Below are 23628 nucleotides of genomic sequence, written 5' to 3'. Positions count from 1 at the left end.
GGCTGCTCAAAGAGTCCCCCGGCTGATTCACTTGGTCAATCCACTTTCTAAGTGTACTTTCTGGAGTGGAGCAGGGACGACCTCAGCCTTGCAGGAGGCCCTGGAGAAGACCATCATCTCATTTTGTCAACATTAAAGCTCTCCGCCAGGTCCTGGGGGCCTAGAAAAAAAGTCAGACCCCCATCTTCATCCCAGGGTTCTCACTTAGTGACTTTAGTGGGACCAACATTGTCAATGCCTCCTAGAAGGGCACTTCAGGCCGTAAGTTATTTTGAGATGACCCCTCTCTAGCCCCAACCCTGGCTGCTCTATGGTCTTCCTTACAAGCTGAGGCTAGGATAAGCGAGCCCATTTCAGTTATGGGAGTCTCTGGAAGATTGCGAGATTCCCAAGAAAACATAATGTACATGCCGTAGTAAACAGGCTTACTTAAAACCATTTTTATTCTGCCTCTCAGCAACACTTCATTTGATTTGGATAAAAGATTAGGGACTCAAATACAAACAAACAGAAAACAAGGTGTGAGAAACAGAAATCAGGATCCGATATACTGGAATGATGCCAGGATCTCTGTGTGCTGAAAATTGCTGTCCCTGACTCAGTGTCCTCCGGGGACAAGTGCTGGCTCATGACGGACATTTGGGTGGAATGACAGGTGGAATCTGTTGTCCATCAACGTTTTTTTTTTTGCTAGGGTCCAGGGTTTTTAATAAGTGCCTGAGATTCACAATTATCTAAGAACAAGGCTTTGTACTTGTAAAGCACTTAGAATTTCCCTCCAGGGGCAATCATATCTATTACGGTGATTGATTCTCATACCGACACTCTGAGTGAAGTAGACAGGCGTTCTTATCTCCATTTTCCAGATGAAGAAGTTTGAGACACAGAAGAAACTTGAAGAAACTTGCCTACAATCAGTGTGCATTGCTGGTTCGTGGCAGAAAAAGGCATTGCAAACTCAGATGTTCTGACTTCGCCGCTTGTCCATTCACGTAGAGTAAGCTGCCTTTTCTCTTGCTCAGGAAGGTTCGTTATCACTATTTCTACTATTAGTTTTGAAGTTATTTTTGACAGATACAGCGATCACCTGTTGTGTTAACCACTTGGTATCTTCTTTGAATCCACCCACTTTTCTTGAGTAAATGTGTTTGAACAGAAAAGGTATATAGCACATCCCTAAGTGGAGAGCCACAAATGGAAGGTAATTAATAAAATGAATAGAATGAAAACAAAACCCATGAAGTTATTAAGTTCCAACTAAACAGAAGACTTTGAACCTGAGGACTCCTCTTTTTTTAATAAGAAGGGAAAAGAGCCAAAGGATCAGAAAGGCGCTAAGGACCCGTGAGCACAGAACAGAGACTCTCCGAGCTGTAATCAGGGCTGAAAAAGAACAGAAAAGGGGAAGCATTCTTTGTGATTCAGTGGCACTTAATGTTGTGGCTGTAAATGACTTAAAAATTGTCTTCGTTGGAGGGAGGGTATAGCTCAAGTAGCAGAGTGCATGCTTAGCATGCACTAGGTCCTGGGTTCAAGCCCCTGTACCTCCTCTAAAAATGAACAAATAAATAAACCTAATTACCTCTACTCCCGCAAAGGAAAAAAAAGACCTCTGTGTCCCGCCAGTGGTAGGTCTCGCACACAGGGTTCACGTGTGCTGGCAGGCAGAATAATGGCATTGTTAAACCAGGGCTGTCACAGCTAAGGGGGTTATGTTTGGCAGAAAATGAATACAAAGGGTGACATTTCCAGGTGGCATCCAGGAAAATCAAAGATCTTGCCTGAGACTTGCTAAAGAGAAGTGATGGGGGGAGGAGAGAGAGAAACAGAGAGAGAGATTGAAAAAAAAACACATCCCATAAACACAGCCAGTATATTCCCCAAACTGGGAGGGCAAAAGTGCTCGTGTACCTACCATTGACCACTAAGTACACTAAGTACATTCTCAGAGTCTGTTTGAAGAATGAGGTTGTGGTCAAGATGACCAATGGTGGATGCAAGCCAGGGGGGTGGGGCATTAGGAAAAGTGAGGCCAAGACAAAAGACCAGGAAGCCCTTTCATTTGTGTCTTTGATGACAGGATGGTGAACTCTGGGGGCTTACGGAGGAGAAGCCACTGAAGACTGAAGTGAAGCTACAGTTGTAAACATAAAAGGAAACAATGCAAAAGTTCAGCTGTATTCGGCGACGTCAGACATACTCCAGGTGTGCTCAGCACTGCAGACACCAGCATCCCGTGCTCCTCCGAGAACCTCCCTCTCCTCCCAGATCTGGAACCTCCACCTCAGCCCGCATTAAAAGAAATGAGATTTTCTGAGGCTCATCTCTCGAGAAGAGGAATGGACACAAGAACACAATGGCTTTGGATAAACTGAAAGACTGAGACTTGACTTCCCACCCTCACCACCCCCCTTTTTTTTTAAGAAAAAAATCAGTGACTCTGGCTGATCGGCTGTGATGCTTGGTTTTCCTAAATTTTGGAGGGTTTTTTTTTCTTTTCTTTTTTTTCTTTTTGAGTTCATTTGCCAGGGACCTGCCTCTGGAGAGTCCTGGAGGAAAAGATCTCACAGTCTGAAGTCAAGGATCCATTCCTCAGAAACTCCTCTGGGGTGTGTGCGGATGGAGTCCATTCTCCAGTGCTTGTGGCCGACTGCTGGCTGCTCAGGCACTGTGTGCACAAGAGACAAAGTGAGAGAGAGAGAGAGAGAAGGAAAGAGACAGACAGACAGGCAGGCAGGCAGCAGACAGAGCCTCCTCCCCCAGCGCTTCCTTCCTCGGTGGTGATTACACCTGCAGACTGGGATACTTATGAGCCTAAGCACTGGCTTCTGTTTGAGTAACATATTTGGAAACATACTTTGTTTTACATGTGGCACATGCAAAACCCCAAATGATACAGATGTAGCCAAATCATATGCTCCTTCTCCAGGGTTAGTGGCACTGTTAGCATTTGGAGTGCATCCTCCAGGATTATATTCAAATCCATAAGTATGCACTTAGAAATTCATCATGTGTGTGTGTTTGTTTATTTATTTAAACACATTCATTCATTTATTCAATAAATATTTTTGCCAGGCCCTGCTCTAGGTGCTGGTGATAACAATACCCAGTAATTACACAGTGAGTACCACATGCCAGGCTTTATACAAGTCTTTACAGCCCTGTGAGGTAAGTACTGTTTTATCCTTATTTTATAGATGAGAGAACAGAGGCACAGACTGATTAAAAGACATGCCCAAGGGCACAAAGGCACTTAGATTTAAACCCCAATGCTCTAGCTTCACAGTCATTGCCCTTACGTGTTATGCTCTATTATAATGGGCAATGACAGAAATGAAATGAAAATGTTCCTGGAGTTTTCATTCCAGTAGGAGGAAAAAAGACCATTACATATATGTAAAACACATTTATATATTTATACATATAAATACATATTTATACACACAAAATTTTTCAGGGAGACGTAAGTACTAGGAAGAAAGTAAAGTTGGATAAAGAGACAGATCGAAGAGAGGTGGGGCTGTGGGTGACATTTTAGAAGTTGGTCAGGGGTAGCCTCTCTGCTAAGGTAACTTACGAGCAAGCATCCCAAAGAGACATGGGAACAAGCCATGTGAATATCAGGAGGAAGAAAATTCTAGGTAGAGGGACCAGCAAGTGCCAAGGCCCTGTGGCATACCTGTGTTGCTCAAAGAAGAGGGAAGAATCCAGTATGGCTAAAGTGGAGGAGTAAGGGGGAGAGTGCTGGGAAGAAGACAGAGAAGCAGCTACAAGTTCATCTGAGGCCTTATAAAGCCACAGTAAGGGAGAGGTTTCCAAGTTTAAACTGCAGTGTCGTATTCTGTCCTGGGAATAAACCACTGAGTATTTAACCATTTTTCTACCAAAGGACATTTAGGTGGTTTCAAGGTTTCTTCTCTTTCAAACAGAGCTTCAACAAACATCATTGTACATCCTTGGTTCTCATCCCAGGCTGCACATTAGAACCATGTGGAGGGCCCCAAAACCTCCCAAAGCTTGGCCCTATCACTGGAGATTCTATTTTAACTGGTCCAGGGTGGGCCCTGGGCATTGGTGGTTTTAATGTGTAGGGAGGAGAACTACTGTTTTACATGCCTTTTTGTGACACTGAAAAGTACAACTGGGCAGGCACACAGATTTTAAAGTTTAATGAGTACATCCAAATTGACCTCCCGAAGACCGTTCCACCAACAGTGTGGTATCCAAAGCTTCACGCTCTCGTCACCCTTGATACTATCCATGTTCTTATTATCCATGTTTTAATCTGGCATATGAAATTTCATACTTTAGTCTATATTATAGTATTGATGTATTCATATATATATACACACATACACACATAGTATTTCATTGTCACTTCGATTTGTGTTGCCCTGATTACTGGAGAGGGGGAACATCTTTTTCATGCTTATTCTGATTTCTTTGTTAATGTCTCACCAGTTTACATCCTTTTCAAAGCAAAAATCTTCCCATTGTTGATGACTTTTCTTTACCTCAACTTACTCAAACCAATGAAGAAAGGCCCTCCTGACCTTCTGGAAATAGGTTACATTCCCCATTTTTCATGGGATCACAAAAATTCTCTGACACATCTGTGCAAAACAATGCCCGGGAAGCCTTACACCAGCTAGTAATACAGGGAAGAAGACAGATCTGTGCTTACGTTTTCGCAAGGAGGCCAATTTCTTGCTTCTTATTTGCCCTGGTATATATGCTTATTTCCAATTCTAATGCAATGGGAGGATATTTTGAGGCCAGAAAAGAATTCATTCCACTCTACTAGTAAGACAGAAGCTTTGCAGTACAGGATGGGTTAGTATCTGCTAACTCAGAACCTACTAATGGGAGACAGTCTGGGACCCTTAACCTTAGAAGTCAAGTTCTTCCTTAATGGAAACCACGAAGCAAGAAAGCTCTTATTCCTAAGAATGATGAACAAGCATTTTAAATACATGGTGGGGATGTGTCTGGCTGTTTCGGTACCTATAAGACCACCCAGAGATGTAAGCTCAGTGAACTGCAAAGTATGTGCATCTAACTGATAGAAACCAACTTTTTGTTCCTCAAAAAGACAGGAGCAGCTGTTTAAATGGTGATTCTGGCCACCAGGTCACTCAGGGCTTATGAGCATGGATGGGTGTATGACTCCTGCTGAGCACAGAGGGTGGAACATCACCTCTTCCAACACCGGATGGATCACTGGCTACGCTGGGCTGATCAAGAGACGGTGTGTGAGTCTCTAATAGGGCGCCCTCCTATGGATGCTTCTAAGATTAATTTTGATTATACTCAAAGCTCACCTTATGCCCTGACATTGTAACTTCAACCCTGAGTGAGATGAAATTCCACTGAATGTCATTTCTCATATTTGCGGTAGTCAACACTTGTCTCCCTGACATCCAAGTTTGGTCAGCTGGTTTTGCTGCTAAGGAATTTCCACTGAATTCAATCAAGCATCAGTTATATGACCACAAGCCTGCTCACGAGGAGACGGGGAAGAGGAAAGCTGGGGGGTGTGTAAACTTTCTGGGGAGTAGGGCTGGGGAAGCAGCCATCACTGAAGCTTCTTCCAAGGCAGCTTAGGAATGAGAACAAGTCCTATTTTGCGGCATATGTCCACCTACGTAAAAATGTTCTCCACGTAACACAAAGCCTTAGTACAGTGTTTCTACAATGTTAGAATACTTAGAACTATTTCGGGGAGATGGGCAGTGCTGACAATGCATATTTCAGGGCCACTCGGGTTCTGGAATCTGCATTTTCACCAGCATCCCAGCTGAATCTGTCACAGGTGGCTCTGAGACCTGTGCTCTGTGAAACACCCCTCGAAGAACCTAACCTTGCCTCGATCCTCAGGCACCAGCAGAAAGTAGAAGCCTGCAGATATGTTGACTTAGGCTGGGCATGTGAAGGATCACGATCGATAAACAGATGGCTGCAATATTTAAATGTTTCACCTCTGTGATTCATTTCTGCACCTTCCCTAGTAAGCTGAGGGCAGGGAACTTTATAACGCCAAGAGACTGCAAGTTTCTGATTCCGTCTGGACCAGAAAACTTCTCTTCTGCCAGCTCAGCATCCTATCTAAAACTGTTGAATATTTTAGTTCAGTGATTCCCAGTTCTAATGGATTTGATGTCATGAAACTATTACTTTGCTCCAACAACCATGGGGCTTACACAGATAGCCTGTAAAATTAGAATAAATGACAGAAGAAGAGATCAGATTTGTGGTTAGCAGAGGTGGAGACTGGCGGGGAGGGAGAACTGGATGAAGGTGGTCTAAAGTACAAACGTCTGGTTATAAGATAAGTAAGTACTTGGCGTGTAATGTACCACGTGATAAACATAGTGAACACTGGGGTATGTTACAGGCAAAAGTGGTTAAGAGAGCAAACCCTAAGACTTCTCATCACGAGGAAAAATATTTTTTTCTATTTAATTTTGTATCTGTGTGAGCTGATAAGATGTTCACTAAATTTACTGTGACAATCATTTCATGATGTACTTAAGTCAAATCATTATACCATATACCTTAAACTTATGCAGTGCTGTATGTCAATTATATCTCAAAATTGGAAGGAAAAAAATTAAGATGAATGAGATGCTTTTTATGAGTCTGGGTAACGACTCTCATCGCCTCAGTCTATTTCAAGAAAGTGAACTATCTGAGATTTCAGTCATCTGAGGGAGAAGAGATTAACTACATTTTTCTTAATAGGGATAAAGAATTTCTTTTTAAAGGCAGGACTTCAGAATTTTCAAAAGGTGATAGTTTACTTCAGGCAGTTTTTTTGGATGAAACCCAGAAAACTCACATATTCAAAGCTTTTGGTCTTATCTCTGGCCTAGGTCTTCTCCAAAGTCAGATTTCCCCAGCTCCTCCAAGGAAGTTCTTCCTGCCTCTTAGATTGTTACAAAAGAGCCTTCCTGTGGGTGCATCTTGGAGGCGGTAACTTGACTCCCCTCCTTGGCCTTGAGTTAGATGTAACAATCAGAATGACGAGTTTGCTGATGTCAATGAAAACTGACCACTCTGTTAACAGCCGGCTACTGTTAGCGACTCCTTCCTTTTAGATTTGGGAGGGAGGAAGTTTGGCGCAGTGGTCTTCTGATCACCGGAGCCTCAGGCTGCGGAGCTTGAACATGCAGACTCTTGGGCCTCACTTCTGATGTAGTGGGTTGGAATCCTTCCAGGCAGGGCTCCGAGGTCAATTTCTTTTAAACCCCCTCCAGGTAACTCTTCCGCAGCCCCAAGTTTAGGGGCTTCTGCCTTAGTAATTCCACACTGCTGTTCAATTCCTCCAGGAACCCAAGCTGAGAAATTTTATTTCAAAGGATTACTGAGAAACTGGCCTTGTTATTAGTCCTCACGGAAAATAAAATTGATTTCATTCACTAAGGGCTAGTTTCTTGCTCTCTCTTACACACACACACACACACGAAAAAGCCTTTAAATTTGAGCTTCTCCACGGGATTCTAGCTCTGGAAAACATTTTTTGTTCTCTTTGATAACAAGGAAGGAAAGGTATGTAAAAGGAACCTGGCCACACAGATGAGGAACTAATTCTATCCTCATTTTATAGAGAGGGAAATTGAGGCACAGGGAGTTTAATAACAAGCCAGGGAAATCTGGGTAGTGAAGCTAGGACTTGAATCCTGGCAAAACTGCTGCTGAGGGCCAGACTCTGACCACTGCGAAACACTTCCCCTCAGGGAGAAGGGGTGGAGAGGTGACCTTCCTGCCTGTCCTTTATTCCTACTAACAAAACCTCAATCACAAGCATAGAAACATCAGTGCTTCCTCTTCAGATGAGAAACATTAATATCAATGTGAACTGATTGTCATGTCTAAAAATCAGGAGATATAAAATAAAGACCTAGCTTTCCAGTGTCTTTTGAAAAATGGGCCCATGAGATCTGTGTTCTAAGTGGTAGCAAGTAGCTGGAGCAGAGTGGCGGCTTCTCCCTTTAAACTGTGCTCACCACTCTCGCCACAGTCCCCGCTGCTCCCTATTGTCCCACAACCAAGCTGTTCATTGCATCTGTGTTCCCTGCCTAACTCCTGCAGCCCATCGATTTTGTTACCTTTGGCCCTAACTCATCACATTTTTTTGGTAGGTTGAACCCTCACCACCCCAGCACCAGAGAGGTAATTCTGGAGTTAGCAACAGGTGGGTGCCACCTCCTGGCCTTTGTTATTGGGTGTCATGGAAAGGACATGTTGGCTTAGAGGCTGTGTGGTATTGTGGTTCAGAACATTTTCCAGAGCCCGACCATCCCATGCTTAACCCCCTGCCTTTACCACTAATTAGCTATGAGACACCAAGCAAGCCACTTCACTTCTCTGAGCCTCAGTTTCTTCATCTGCAAAAATGGGGGTATCTGCTTCTTGGGGTTACTGTGAGGATTCAATGAGGATTAATGCATGTAAGAGCTTAGAAGAGAACCTGGCGCATGGCAAGTTCTATGTCGGTGTCAGCTGCTATATTTATAACCACTTAGCTCAAACACCGATCTGAGCAGTATGTATTTTCACAAGTCCCCAGGAGTTGGGCCAAGACAGCCTCATTCTCCTGGAACACCATCCTTTGAGTTTGGCTCATGAGTACAAAGCCATGAACCTTATTCAGTAGCATCTTAAATTCTTAGGTCCTCCCCTAGTCATACTGGTAATGACAGTAATAACAGAATTAACACGTGGTTTGTATTTTTTGTGCACAACTAAGGAACAGATACCAACCTATACACATTCTAGGCATCATCTAATTAACCTTCACAACAGTGTTATTAAGTGGGTATTACCATAATGGCAGAGTTAAGTAGTTGCAACTGAGGTGGTGACAGTGGCCTAAAATATTTACTTTCTGGCTCCTTATAGGAAAAGTTTGCTGCCGCCTGTTTTGATAGAACAGCTACAAGATGGCAAAGCTTGGGAGAGCCCAGACCCTGAGTGATGGTGTGGAGGAGAGCGCTTCCACAAACCTGCATGGCCCATGTAACAGCAGTGAAGAAAACATGAAAACTCTTTTGTTTGAGATTGTTAGTGGATCACAATCTAACCATCCTAACCGACTCCAGTGGGCATTCAAGAAAAGGCATTTCAAGTCGGGAGGGATTCAGAAAGCCTACTTACTTCCGTGTGAAGTGTACTGCACAAGAAATAGCGATGATGAGAAGGCCAATGATGATGGAGGCGACGGCCACCCACTTGGCATTCCTCCCGAGACGCCTGGCTCCTTCGATGTCTCCGTCGTTGTAGCTGTTCAGAGACTGGGGGACACAAAGGAAGAGCTGGTGATGACAAACATCCTGCAAGGAAAGACATGTGCTTCTCAGGCTGATCTGAGCAGGTGACATGGTTACCACCTCCTCCAGGAAGCCTTCCCTGAACTCCCTGTCTGAGTTAACGTCCCCTTCTGTACTTCCTGGTTACTTTCATTTTAATGTTTATTGTAGCAAATTGAAAAGTCTGATTTGGTTACTCCCATCAGAGTATAAGTGCTAGAGGGGCAGGGACCATCATCCACCGCCCAGTACAGTATCTGTCATGTAGAAGACATGTGATAAATATTTGTACAGTGAAACGATGAATGGGTGTGTCTGTCTCATCCTCTAGAACAGGGGCTTTGCAGACTATGGCCAAATCCCGCCTGCTGTTTTTGTAAATAAAGTTTGCTTGGAGCACAGTCACACCCATTTATTTACTATTGTCTGTAGCTGCTCTTATGCCACAATAACAGAGTTGAGTAGCTGGGACAGACAGCACATTGCTAACAAGCACTAAAATATTTGCTATTTGGTCCATGACAGAAAAAGATTGCCTGCTCCTCCAGCAGACGGTCAGGGACCTTGGCTGAACTGTTCACCTCTACGCCTGAGCCAAGCTGCCAGTCATCTGGCACCTGCTCATACAGCTTTCCCAGCTGTTAGAATATTGGAACACTTCTGTACTGCTTGGTAAATAGCAGCAACTCATCCCCAGCATCCCAGCCACTCTGGCTTCTCCTCCGAGTTCCCCGCAGGCTTCCCCGTGACCCAGCAACGTCAGGGCTGTCCCTGGGATCAGCAGAGCAACCCTGCTGATTCTGCGCCCCTTTGAGCGGGGTCTGGTTCAGTGTAGGAGCTGGAGAAATGTGTTTTAGCTGAATGAATGTGTCCATTTCCCTATGGAATGTGAGTTCACTGAGGGCATCGTCGAGTCCCAGGCGCAGCGAAGGAGCTCAGGGAGCACCGGCTGCTGAACTGCAGGCCGGACGCTCTTCTTCTCTCTCGTAACAAACCCTCTTCACCCTAACTCTCACCGCTGATCATTCCCCAGAAGTTGTGCAGCAGCCCAAAGAAGACTGGAAGCACGCATTTACGAGTCATGGACCGAGTGACCTGACCCGTGCCGCGAAGCGTAAGTTTCAGTGGGAACCTCCGCTCTTGATCGTGAAATCACAACCCTGGAATAACAGCCACTCCTCTTCATGTGAGGGGATGAGGCACCCGCAGACAAGTACTGGCCAGTGAAATACCCTGCATACCGCAGAGCTTTCTACTTCTGGGACCTTCCGTTAATTCTTGGACCCAGGCCACCTTAGTCAGCAACAGTCTTGGAGACTCGCCTTCCCAACGAGTCTTGCTTTCAGGCCTCTTGTGTGAATGGCAGAGTGGGAACCTACAACGAGGTCAGGGACTGCCAGTGGGGTGAGCTCCAGAATCCGAGCTCTGAATTCTGGAGTACTCAACCCTGTGTGCCCATTAGAAACACCTGGATTTTATACACACACACATATACACATTTATATATAAATATATAAAATTATATATATAATTAAAATATATATACATATAATTAAAAAAAATAGATTGTTGGGTCCTGTCCTGGAGAGACTGATTTAACTGTTGTGGGAACCAGATACCAGTTTTTTTTTTTAAATTGTGGTAAAATATGCATAACATAAAATTTACCATATTAACTTTTTGAATGCACAATTCAGTGGCACTTGGGAGATTCACATTGTTGCTCAGCCATCACCACCATCCACCATCTCAGACTACAACTCTGTCCCCGTCAAACACTAAAATCCGCATTCTTCCCGCCCGCCCCCCCCCGAAGGCCCTGGCAACCACCATTCTACTTTCTGTCTCTATAGATTATTTGACAACCCGAGGGACCTGACATGAGTGGAATCATACAATATCTGTCTCTTTGTGTCTGGCTTATTTCCATTTGCATAATGTCCTCAAGGTTCATCTATGTTGTCGCTGGTGTCAGAGTTTCCTTCCCTTTTAAGGCTGAATGATATTCCACTGTATGGGTTATAATCACATTTTGTTTCTCTATCCATTTTGTTGGTCCATCCATCAACGGACACTGATTTGTTGCCACAATATTTTTTTTAAACGCTTCTCAGGATTGAAAACCTTTGGACTAAGCAGCTATCCTTAACGTCCTGCAGGGACAACATGCTCATCATCTTAAGAGTTAACCCAAAGAAGTGTGTCACAGAGCATGGGCTCTAAAGACGGAAAGATCTGAATTCAAATTCTGCATCTTATCAGCTGTGAGAGTTGGAGCAAGTTATCAAGCTTTTAAGCCTCAATGTACTCATCTGTAAACTGGGGGCAACAGTAGTAACACCTCCTTCCTATTGGAGAAGCCAATGAGTTAACGCGTGCAAAGTGGTTAGCACTGGCCCAGGACATAGTAAATGAACAATGACAGTTAGCTTTTGTTGTGAAATGCCACCACCTGTCTTGTTCTTCCTCTCAAGCTGAGACCCTTGGGGTGCAACAGAATCATCAGGGCTACTTATTAACAGTTACAGGTGATCAGACTCTACCTCTCGCTGGAGCAGAATCTGGAGACCCCAGTTTAGGAAACTTTGTCGCAGAGTTGTCACAAAGTCAGTGCATAGAATCCCAGAACCCTAAATTGTGGGCTTATACTCAGCTTAAAATCATGTAGATTCAGACTCTCCTGAGGAATTGATTATTCTACCGTGTTACTTGGGAAAACCCGGTTCTGAGATTAGTCATGGTGCTGTACTTGTGTTGCTGTAACCAGAGAAAAATTGAGGACCCCCCACACACACTTCCCACACCACCCCCCATACGTGGTCAACTCCTGGCTGTTTGGATGAAGGAACAGTCCCATGTTCTCAGCAGCAGTGACAACGGTGGGAAGGAACAGCTAATGTGTGCCACACTGACAGGTACACTCCCACCTGTGCATTGTCCGTGAGCACAGGTGAGATGGGGACTACCTGGGCCCCTTGAGTTGGCTGCTGCAGGTCCCATGCTGGTGACCTGGCTAAGGGGGACTCAGGTGTTAAGCCATGGGCAGATCCTGCCCAGCCTTCACCACCTGTTGCCAGTCTGGCATCTTGTATGTGACCCTCCTCTCTGCAATTCACCATCTCTCTGGGGCTCCTCAGGGAGATGTGGAGTCATCCCAGGAGTGGGTCCACGGTTAGCTTCAAAACAGGTAAGAAGCCTCTGTCAGTATCTGTGGACTCTTCTATCCCCCCGAGTCCTCTGATGAATTTATTTCCTCCTCTGGTGCTTGGAGAAGGGGCTGCCCATGGGTAAGTCTTCAGGGAAATATAAGGATATGGGGGGAGATGAGGGTGGGACAATTTAGAATTCTCAGATTTCACTCTGAAGGACTTCGCTGGCTGGGGGCTCGGGCTTCAGGGTGGAGACCTAACAATGAAGCGGGAGGAGACTGATCCCCCCTATGCAATTCACTGACTGTAATTCTTTCCTCTCCCAACTGGAACTGCGTATTAAGGGGTCTCTTGGCAGATGCCACAGACTGAAGTGGCAGAAATGGCTTTTAGAGAAAATGCATGGTTGATAAATCTTTTCCTGAAGAGCTTAAAAAGCAAACTATCCCATGTGCCGTGGAAGAACTAGAAAGAGACAAGGGATGGATTTGGTATTTTAAATTTGTATGATCTTATTCGTTCTTTCACAAATTATGAATGTAATTGGTGAACATGTAAAGCATTCAAATGCTACAGAAACACATACAGTAAATAGTTAGCTCTTCTCCCAGTTCTGTTTCCCAAAGGTAACTGTTGTTAGCAGTGTGGTGCATTTGCTTCTAGATTTTTTTCCTCCTCCAAGAACAATATGAAAGGATAACTGACACTTTGTCCTGCTTTCATCATGACTAAGCCCATCACGTACCACAGTTACGAGAAACAGCAACTTGTATCCTGAGATAAACCAAGAACAAACTGAGAACAGCAGGGTGGTCTGGCGAGCTGTATCCCTCCAATGCTGAAACCTTGAGTATTTCCCATAAATCTCTGCAGAGACAACTTCCTCCCTGCCTTTTGGGATGCGGATGCCTAAATTTACAGGTCACTTCTTTCGTGGATACTGTAATCTCTTGAGAAAGATACTGTTCTGCTTTTTTTTTTCCTTTAAATCATGAACAGAGTCATGTAAAACCTGGTAACCCTGGCAATTTTGCATTTGTTTCCTTTAGATACTTATGCTGGACTTTCTACTTGGCTGGCTGGTCATTTGGAAGCTGGACTCCCTTGTATTTCTCTTCAAGCAAATTTCTTTTCTTTTCTAATTGTTTTGGCCCCTGGGTTTTCTTTGACAAAACAATGATAACAGATAACATTTATTGAGCACTTATTATGTGTCAGACACTGTGTTAAACACTTTTTCAAGGATTATCTCGTTACTTCTCCTAACAACCATGTGAGGCAAGTGCTTTATTGTTTCCATTTTACTGATGGGAAAACTGAGGCACAAAGACGTTAAAGTGATTTGCCCAAAGTCATGTAGCTAACTTGGTTCTTTCTGAGTTGTTGTTGTTGTTGTTGTTGTTATTTTTTGTTTTTCTTTTCCTCTTATTCCAAGAATGTGAGTAGCATCATACTTGCTGTTGTGCAACTTGGTTTTTTTCCACTCATAGGGTGGGCGGCTTCCCAAGCCAGTGCTTCTAGGTCTGCCCCATTCCTGTTTTCTTCCTCCAGTCATGAGTTAAAGTACATTGATAAACCTCCTAATGCTGCATTATCCACTGTATTCTTGAGGAAAATCTTAATTTGTCATGATGCATCTTTTGAGGGGTGTAACTTTTTGTTTTCAAACAACTTCAAAGAAAAGTCACAAGGATAGTTGTCTCATTCTTTTTCATGGCTCTGTAGTAGTTGCTTAATTAAATGGTCACACCTCGCCGATAGACATTTCAGTTATTTAAAGTTTGTGGCAAGTACATAATATGCTGCAGTGGACATCCTTATTCATATATTTCTGTACACATTTGAGCCTCTTTTTAGGATGGATTCCTAGGAATGGGATTGTGGAGTCAAAGGGTAGACGTGTTTACATTTGGAGACACAGTCACACTGCACTGCAAAAAGGCTACACAAATTTCCATTCCCACTAACAGTATTGAAGCACCCTTTCCTCCACATCTTTGCCAACACTATACTGTCAGTCTATTTCTGCCATTCTAATAGGTGAAAAAGAATCTCAAAGTAACATTTCTTTGATTAATGATGAGATTAAGTCATCTTAAGACTTCCACTCAAATGCCACCTCCTCAGAGGCCTCCTCAGACCAGCTTATGTAAAACTCTCCCTGGTGACTAATATTCAGTGCCTAGAGATCATAAATACCTGCTGAATTAATAAATGTATGGATGGATAAATGTTTATTTGTCAAGTGTATTTCTTCTTGAATTTTATACCTAAACCTTTTGTCTAGTTTTCTATTGGTGTGTCTTTTTCTTACTCATTTGCAGGAACTTTTTTATATATTATAGGTCAGCACTGTGCAATAGAAATACAATGGGAGTCACTATATGTATGTATTATATGGAATTTAATATAAGTGTAATTTACAATTTTCTAGTAGTCACATTCAAAAAGGTAAAATTAACTTTAATAATATGTATTTTATTTAATCCAGCATGCCCAAGCTATTATCACTAAAAATGGTGGCATTATTTCAAATACTCAATATTATCACATGTAGCTAGTGGCAGCTCTATGACTAGCACAGAAGATAACACACATTCATCTTTTATACGTGTTGCAAAATTGTATCCCAGTTTTTCCTGGTCCATTGTCTTTTTTCCTAAATTATAACTTTTATGTTGATATAGTTTAAGGTTCACAAAAAGTTGCAAAGATAGTACCAAGAGGTCCCATGTACCTTTCACCAAACTTCCCTGAAGGAAATCTTAAGTTACTATAGAGGTTTGTCAAAGCCTCAAAGCCAGAAAATTGACATTGGCATGACATTGTTAATTCAGTTGTAGTCCTTATTCAGATTTCATCAGTTTTCACATGTAATCTTTTTTTTTTTTTTTTTTGGCATAAGTATAGTTCTATGAAATTTTGTCCCACACGGATTGGAGGGGCCATCACCACAAAGAAATTATCTCATGTTACCCTTTGTGAGTCACATCCTTCCTCCATATCCACATCCACTGTCTTTTAACTTAGATTTGTGGCAGAGTTCCTTTCCAAACGCTGAGAGTTCCTCATCATTTCAGAAACCAAACACCCTATTTCATGCGTGAGGCAGCAATTTGCCATCTCTGTTCACCGTGCAAAGTATGTTAAAAAGAAGGACCTTTAGATCCTTTTCAGTTTTCACTCTCCTCTGTGAGGCAAATGGACTTTTCTTAGAATGTAGAACAAGTGAACTGTCCTCACTCATTTTATGAAGCCCTCAAGAGTCCCCAGTGGTGCCTTTTCCCTCTTCTCTCAGCCCGGGCTTATGCTGGCAAAATGTAACAGTCATTGCAACACCTCAAAAAGAGCTTCCAGGTCTTGGTCAGCTGCCTTGGGCCAGCAAAGGTCACACTTGTTCCTTTCTCCTGTAGTAAATACTAATGATGTCACGGTCACTGCATCTAGTTATTTCAGGCTTATTTATACATCCCTTCCCCAGATGGACACATGCTACACAAATACCCCAGCCGGAAGGCTGTCTGGGAGCCAGAAATGAGGGTGACTGTTTCTACACCCAACTTCAGAAAGGCAGCAGCAGGGACCAGCAAGACTGTTGTGAGGCCATGTAGCCGAGACTCCTGGCTACCTGTCAGAAGGCACAGGTAATTGCTGGCATCCACATTTCCAAAAAGGAGAGACCCAGAATCAACCCATACATTTTGATAACTGGAGTTGAACACCAATGGGTCTGATGTCCCTGGAATTCATGACACTTTACATCAATGGTAAAGCTGCTGCTCCCTTGTCCCGAGCCAGGAAAATACGGAAAGAGCTTTGTCCGTTCCCTCTGGTCTTGAGAGCAGAACTCGCGCTGCATCCCACGTGATCCCGGATGAGACAGCATCACCTCATCACCTGCGGGGTGGTTGCTAGGTGCAGACCTAAGATGAACTCTCTGAAGTTGTACTTTTTCTATTCCCGTATGTTGGTGGCTGCACCTCAGAATTACTTATGCCCCCAAAATGCTCGTAAGCATTCCTATGCCCAAGCCCCATCCCAGATCAACTGAATGAGGATCTCTGGGGATGAGGATCTCTGGGGATGAGGCTCCAGCATCAGTATTTCTTCCAAAGCCTCCCAGGTCATTCTGAGAATTGTTGAAAACCACTGTCCTGGATGAAGAGCCATTCATTCATTTTACATCCATTCATTCATTCAAAAACTATTTATTAAGCACCAACTATCTGCCAGAGACTGCTTCCTGCCCTCATGGAGCTTACATTCTGATAAAGACTGAAAATACCTAATTAAACACGCGAAGTAAATAAAGACTACACAATATTATTAAGGTAAGAAAAACCTTAAGGTTGGGGCAGGTCTTTAAGACAAAGAAGCCAGACCTGCAAACAGGGGGAGGAGGATGTCTGGCAGACAAAACAGCAAGTGCCAAGGTCCAGAGGTGGAAAATAACTTTTCTGCTGAAGGTACTAAAGAAGACTCAGTGTGACTGAAATGTAGGCATGAGAGACAGAGACAGAGAGAGAGAGAGAGAGAGAGAGGGAGAGGGAGGGAGGGAGGGAGGGAGAGAGAGAGAGAGAGAGAGAGAGAGAGAGAGAGAGAGAGGGAGAGAGAGGGAGAGAGAGGGAGAGAGAGGGAGAGAGAGGGAGAGAGAGGGAGAGAGAGGGAGAGAGAGGGAGAGAGAGGGAGAGAGAGGGAGAGAGAGGGAGAGAGAGGGAGGTAAGATGGGGTGGTATGAGTTGAGGCTGGAGGGAAGCCAGGAGCTGTTAGTTATAATAAAGAATTATCATGCTAAAATAATAGTTAATATTTATGGAGTACCTATCCTGTGCCAGGACCTAACCATTTTACGTGCATCATATAATTGAAACTTCACACTAACCCTCAGGGGAGTAAAACATTTTATCCTCCATTTTACAGATGAGAAAACTGAGACTGGGAGAGAGAGAGAAGCAAATGTTTCTGTTGTCAAACACAACTTGCTAAGGGGCTACAAAGTTAAGCAAAAGATAGTAAATTCATTGACAAAGTCTTCACAGTAACTACTTCATTATGTCCCAAAGAACCCAAGAGCTAGGTTTAATGCATTATTGATAACCCAGCACCAGATAGCTGTACTTGATTCTAACTTAATAAAAAGTTGGCCAGTGATTAAAAAATCAGGGCAAATATATCTTTTACCTATGCTACTGATCTTCCTGACAAAAATTCATTCATTTTCTTTGTCCTTATCCACCACCAAGTGTGCTCAGAATTTCCAAATTCACCCTCAAACAAAATTAGTCCCCAAACAGCAAATAATAACAATGGAAGACATGGTTAGTTTATATTTTGGCCTCGTGGTCATGATGGATTCAGTAAGCTAATACACATAAGGAGCTTAGAGCAGTGCTCGGGAAACAGCGGCCATATGCACTAGCCATTATATTGATATTATGATAATGATGTCCTATGCGGATTGATGAAGATGAAAACAAATGAGCTATTAAATATATCTTGGTACAGTCCACGTTCCCTTGCCCAATTGCTCTGCTTAATGATTGTGCCCAGTGTCAAGAAAAAAAGGCCTCAATACAAATCAAGAGTCTGCCCTGAAGTGCCCATCTTCCTTGGTACAGATGGTACAGAAGGCACATTTCTGTTACCTGGTCTTCCGGCCCCCGGGCATGCTTCTCCAGACTCTTCTGGAGCCCTCCTCCCTGCTTACCCTCTTTCCTGGCCCCGGTCTTCATTCAGGTCACTTCCTCTGCTTGGAGTCCTCTCCCCGCTCCGACTCATGTGGCCGGTGTCTGCTCATTCTTCCCGTCTCAGCTTACAAGTCAGCTTCCTCAGGGCAGCCTTCTCAGGTCATCCTAACCTAAGCAGGTCCCCTGACCTCATACTCTGACTCAGCCCTGGTCTGTTTCCATCACGATTCTGGGCAAGGGGAATCACAATGGAGTCGGTACAGCTAAGAGTGCTCTCGAGAATGGGGCCGGGAGGCCAGGGGAAGTGTGACTTCTGCACGTCTCAGTCCTGATGGAATCTGAACTTTGACCACTTACTGTCTTAATGTAGCATCCAGAATACCTGCCTGCTGTCGGGCAAGATATTACCTTTCTTGCATCAGAATCAACCGTAATTCCCACCAGACCACTTGAACAACCTCGTGGCTTTTACCTTTATAAAGCCCCTGCCCCTTTCTCTTCCCCGGAACACTCTTTCCGTTTTATCTGTGTCTGTCTCCTGAATTGCAGTTCCTAAGACCCCAGTTAACTCTTTTCTCATTTGCAGCCTTCTGCGTTTTCTTGGTTGATGGCTCTTGGTGTGACTCACGGTTATTTACTCTGTTGCTCACTGACTTGTTGAAGGTTCGTCTCCACCATCTGTCTGTGAGATCCTTGAGGGCAGACACCACGTCTCCTTTTCCTCACCACCCTATTTCCACTGCCTCATGGAGGGCGCTCAGTATTACTTGTATTCCCTTATATGAGGTTGGCTTGACAGAGAACCAAACAAATCCACAAACAAAGCAAACAGACACCCAAACGAAACAATCAGCCAGCTTAACTTTTCTGACCAACCAAGGCGACCCCTTACTCTGGTAGTGGCAGAACAAAGGGTAAACTGAGTCATTCCTGTGTTGGAGTTCTGATGGGTGGGCTTCTGCCTTAGAATGGCAGATACCGGTTTGCTGCCTGAATGATCAGAAGAAAGAATTTTGGGCTCGAGGTCAAGGACTCATGAAGGAATTTTAGTCCTTTAGCCTTCTTTTCATAAGCCAGAGTCCCTGACACGTTTTCACTTAAATAGAACCTACCCTCCCAATATTTGCATGTGTGTATGTGAACTGTGCTCTAATTTTATTACAGACAACATTATACAATAGATATATGGATCTTTAACATGGGGAATAATAAGTCCTTGGAGGGATAGATCTGAATCTCAGTTTTCCTCTTCTGTAGAATGGGGATAATAGCACCTGCAATTGTGGTGAGGCTTAACTGAGATAATGAGTATAAAGGGCCCAGCATTATCTCACTTAATTTAGAAAACAATGCAGAGAGTTCCGTGTTAACATTCCCGTTGTATAGGTGGGAAAACCTAGGCTTAGAGAAGTCAGGTGAAGGGGCAGAGCTGGGATTCGAAACAAGGAGTTGCATGCAGAGCCTGAACTCACACAGTGTTTGCCTTTGAATCTGTCGCCAGCCCAGTGTTCATGCTGGGGGCCAAAGGAAAGAGACACTACAAGAGAAAAGGGGAGGAGGTGTTTCACTAAAAACTTGGCAACACGTGGACCTGTCCAACAAGGTTCAAAAGCAGGTGAAAGAAGCAAGGCCCACTAAAGAGGAGGAAATATTGCAAATTATATATTTGATAAGGGACTTGTATCCAGAATATGTAAAAAGCTCTTATAGTTCAATAATAAAAAGACAAATAACTCAATTAAAAGCAGGCAAAGACTCTAAATGGACTTTTCTCCAAAGAGCCAATAAGCACACGAGAAGACGCCCAGTATCATTGGTCATTAGGGAAATGCAAATCTGAACCACAGCAAGATACCTACTAGGATGCCTAGCATAACGAAGATGGACAAAGAATGACAAGTCAAGTATCTTTGAGGATGTAGAGAAACTTGAACCCTCAGACGTTGCTGGTGGGAATGTAAAATGGCACAGTTGCTGTGGAAATAGCCTGGCAGTTCCTCAAAAACTCAAACAATTTCGCTCCTAGGTACAGACAGAAGAAAACTGAAAACCTATGTTCACACAAAAACTTGCACACGAATGTTCATAGTGGCATTAGTTACAACAGCCAAAAAAAAAATAAAATAAAATAAAAAAGGAATCAACCCAAATATCCATCAACAAATGAATGAAAGAACAAAAACATGGCATATCCATACAGTGGAACATTACTCAGTCTTAAAAAAGGAAAGGCTGATGCATTGTACAACATTGAACCTTGAAAACACAATGCTGAGTGAAAGAAGCTGTTGGAGCCCAGGGAAGGCCACCCTAAAACACACCTTAATGGCACACTGATTATTTTGAATCAAAGTTACTTAAGAAGCAGCCAATGCAAGAGGGATAAAGTGACTCTCACTTCTGTCTGAGAGAAGGAAATAAATCTCCCATGTGAAAGGTGCGCTCCCAGCTCTGGAGGCAGGAGAACCTCATTGCCGGACAGAGGGAAGTCTGGCTGAGAAACCGGTATAAACAAACCTTGTTACTTTAAAAATTGACTACCCCAAGTCCAAACCCTGTTTAGATTATTTACTAATTGAGCACCCCAAACCTAAGTTTTTTTGTCCTGTCAATTCCTCACAAATTTATTGGGTGTTTTCTTGTTTGTTTGCATAAAAGCTGCCTGCTTTGGCCATTTCTTAGGCCCTATTTCTACAGATCTCTGTGCACGAATTAAAATTTGTTTGTTTTTCTCCTGTTAATCTGCCTTGTCTCAGTTTTATTACTGGTCCAGCCACAAGAACTTAAGAGGGGTCCAGGGGGAAATATTCCCCTCCCTGACAAAGCCAAACATGAAAGATCACATAATACATGATTCCTTTTATATGAAACGTCCAGAATTGGTAAATTCATAGAGACGGAAAGTAGACTGGATCAGTGGTTGCCAGGGGCTGGGAGGACAGGGAGCTGGGGAGTGACTACTAATGGGTACGGGATTTCTTTCAGAGGCGATGACACTTTGTTGGAATTAAAGACTGGTGATGACTGTGCTACCTCATGAATATACTAAAGACCACTAAGTTGTACACTATTTTGTTTTTAAAGAAGCAAGACCTAGTGACAGCTTTTGCTAACTTGAGGGCTCCGGTGGGTCAGGGTCAATGGTGGAGCCCAGAGAAGGTGGTGGGATCTGGCAAGAGACAGTGGCAGGGCTCAGAGGCAGCCCAGGGTGCAGGGTGCTTGCCCCAGAGCCCCCTGGAAGCAGCAGCCAGGCCTGCACGTGCTAACAGCAGGTTAGACTTCTGTGTGAGCACGTGACCAACACTTCTTAGAAATGCAGAAAGGAATTCTGCGGGGAGTTGACTTAACTGGGAGGGATAAGAATCAACGAAACCTGGGCTCCTGTGCCTTGATGTAAACCAACTTAAAACTCACAGGTCATTAATGCCTAGAGAAACTGGGATCCAGACAAAAATAGATCCTGCTTCAGGGGCCAAACTGGCTTTGAGTAATTTTTCTAGTTTGGAAGGAGGGTTGAAGTAAGAGTAAACCAAGAATTTTTGATGCTGTCTGGGAGCAGGCTGGCTTGAGACCAAAGCAAATAGTGGTCTGTTAAGAGCTCTTGTCGGACCTGCCACTGGGTAACAGAGCCCTACCTTTCTATCCCGTGGCTTATTTTGGGATTTCCTCCTGGGGAAGTTAAATCTATTTTAAGTGGATGACATAGATGTCATAGCATATATCCTTGGAACATAGCAAGCTTGTTCTACCCCGGGGCCTTTGCACTTCCTGGCTCTGTCCAGATCTTTCCACTGCTGGCTTGTTCTCATCCTTTAGCCTTTGCCTATCACCCTTTCTAAAGTAGATTCTCTTTACTACCTGCCCCCACTAATCCTTCTCCCTCATACTTTACTGTTTATTCTCTTCACGGTGCTTGTCACTCTCTGAAGTGATCTTTATAAAGAAGTTAACATAAAGTGTTAACTTGTATATGATCTGTCTTCCCCTACTCGTATGTAAGTTCCTAGAGAGCTGAGACCTTGACTGTCTTATTTGACTGTGACTACCCCGAGCTGCCCAGGGAGGATTGGGTAGTCTTCCTAGTTTGGGCGCAAAGTGGATCCCACTGGCTGTGGATCTGAAGCCACATCCTCCAAACAACTCATCTGTTTTGTTTCTATGTCTTATTTCTTAACTGGTCCAGAATTCTTGAGGGGAAGAAGAGTGTTTACTCTGCTGACCTAACACGTAGACTGCTTCTGGTCACTGAGAACTTATGAGCTCACAGATGTCCAGAATGTCAGCTGTATAAAGCCACAAGCAAACACAAACGTGGAAGAGATTTGGGGGGGGTTCATGAGATGTTTGAAGCGATGGAAACATCCTCTCTGGTGTCTGCCATTTCCTTCTGTTGGTGGATAATTACTGAGGAGATACTGCGGCTCAAGGGAAAATATGAACCATGTGTCCTTCAAAAGCATGAAGAACTTATCTCAGGAACATCAGGTATCTTCTACGTGGGTGAGAAACAGAACAAGCAAGTGTGCTTAACTACAGAGAACAGTATGGATGGTCTTGAAAAAATTAAAAATAGAACTACCACATGATACAGCAATTTGACTCCTGTGCATACATCCAAAGGGAATTAAAATAGGATCATGAAGGGATATCTGCATTCCCATATCTATTGCAGCATTCACAAAAGCCAAGACACAGAAGAAGCCTAAGTGTCCATCAAGAGATGAATGGGATAAAGAAGATGTGGTATGCATATATACAATGGAACATTACTCAGCCGTGAGAAAGAAGGAGATCCACCATTTGCAACAACATGAATGGAGCTTGAGGACATTGGGCTGAGACAAGTCAGACAGAGAAAGCCAAATACTGGATGATATCACTTATACGTGGAATCTAAAAAAGCCAAACTCATAAAAACAGAGTGAATGGTGGTTACCAAGGGCTGGGTGTAGGGGAATTAGGGAGATGTTGTTTAAAGGTACAAACTTGCAACTAGCATATAAGTCTTGGAGATCTAATGCACGGCACAGTGATTACAGACAATCCTGTATTATAAACATCAAACTTCTAAACATCAGTGATCTAAGAGAACAGATCTTCATTGTTCCCACCACAAAGAAGAAAAGATAATTTTATGACGTAACAGGTGTGTTAGCTAACGTTACAATGGCAATCACACTGCAGTGCATAAATGTATCAAATCACCATGGTATACTTCAAACACACAAAATTACATGCCAATTATATCTCAATTTTTAAAAAGTGGGCTTATAATAGCTTAGGTAAAAATTTGGTAAAATCAGAACCAAAGCAACAAAACTGTGGACATCTTCCAATCATTTCCTTTGTGGCAAGAAACTGTGCTAAGCTGCAGTTTCTCTATCCTTAGAGATTTTTCAAGACTAGAACAAAACATCAGAATAAAATAGCATTTGTCTTGAGTTAACTATAGAGCTGACCATTTCAGCTTAATAAGAGCATACG

General features: G+C 43.4%; 1 protein-coding gene across 2 annotated transcripts in view; it reads right to left on the bottom strand.

Moving 5' to 3' along the window:
- Nucleotides 1–2512: 2512 nt before the first annotated feature.
- TMEM233 (transmembrane protein 233) overlaps nucleotides 2513–23628 on the bottom strand; it is a 29898-nt gene continuing 8782 nt past the window's right edge. The window contains exons 2-3 of one of the 2 annotated variants that reach the window (XM_010998651.3): nucleotides 9157–9293; nucleotides 2513–2668 (exon numbers count right to left, since the gene is read on the bottom strand). In XM_010998651.3, coding sequence (XP_010996953.1) covers nucleotides 2662–2668; nucleotides 9157–9293 — 144 coding nt within the window. In that variant the 3' untranslated portion in view covers nucleotides 2513–2661. Of the gene's footprint in view, nucleotides 2669–6648; nucleotides 7338–9156; nucleotides 9294–23628 lie in introns of those variants that run through there. The other variant, XM_064481186.1, reaches the window with a different exon arrangement.

The sequence above is a fragment of the Camelus dromedarius genome, chromosome 31, assembly GCF_036321535.1.
Source record: "Camelus dromedarius isolate mCamDro1 chromosome 31, mCamDro1.pat, whole genome shotgun sequence".
Lineage (NCBI taxonomy): Eukaryota > Metazoa > Chordata > Mammalia > Artiodactyla > Camelidae > Camelus > Camelus dromedarius.
Note: the sequence above shows the minus strand (reverse complement) of the source record. Positions and strands in the feature narration are given on the sequence as shown.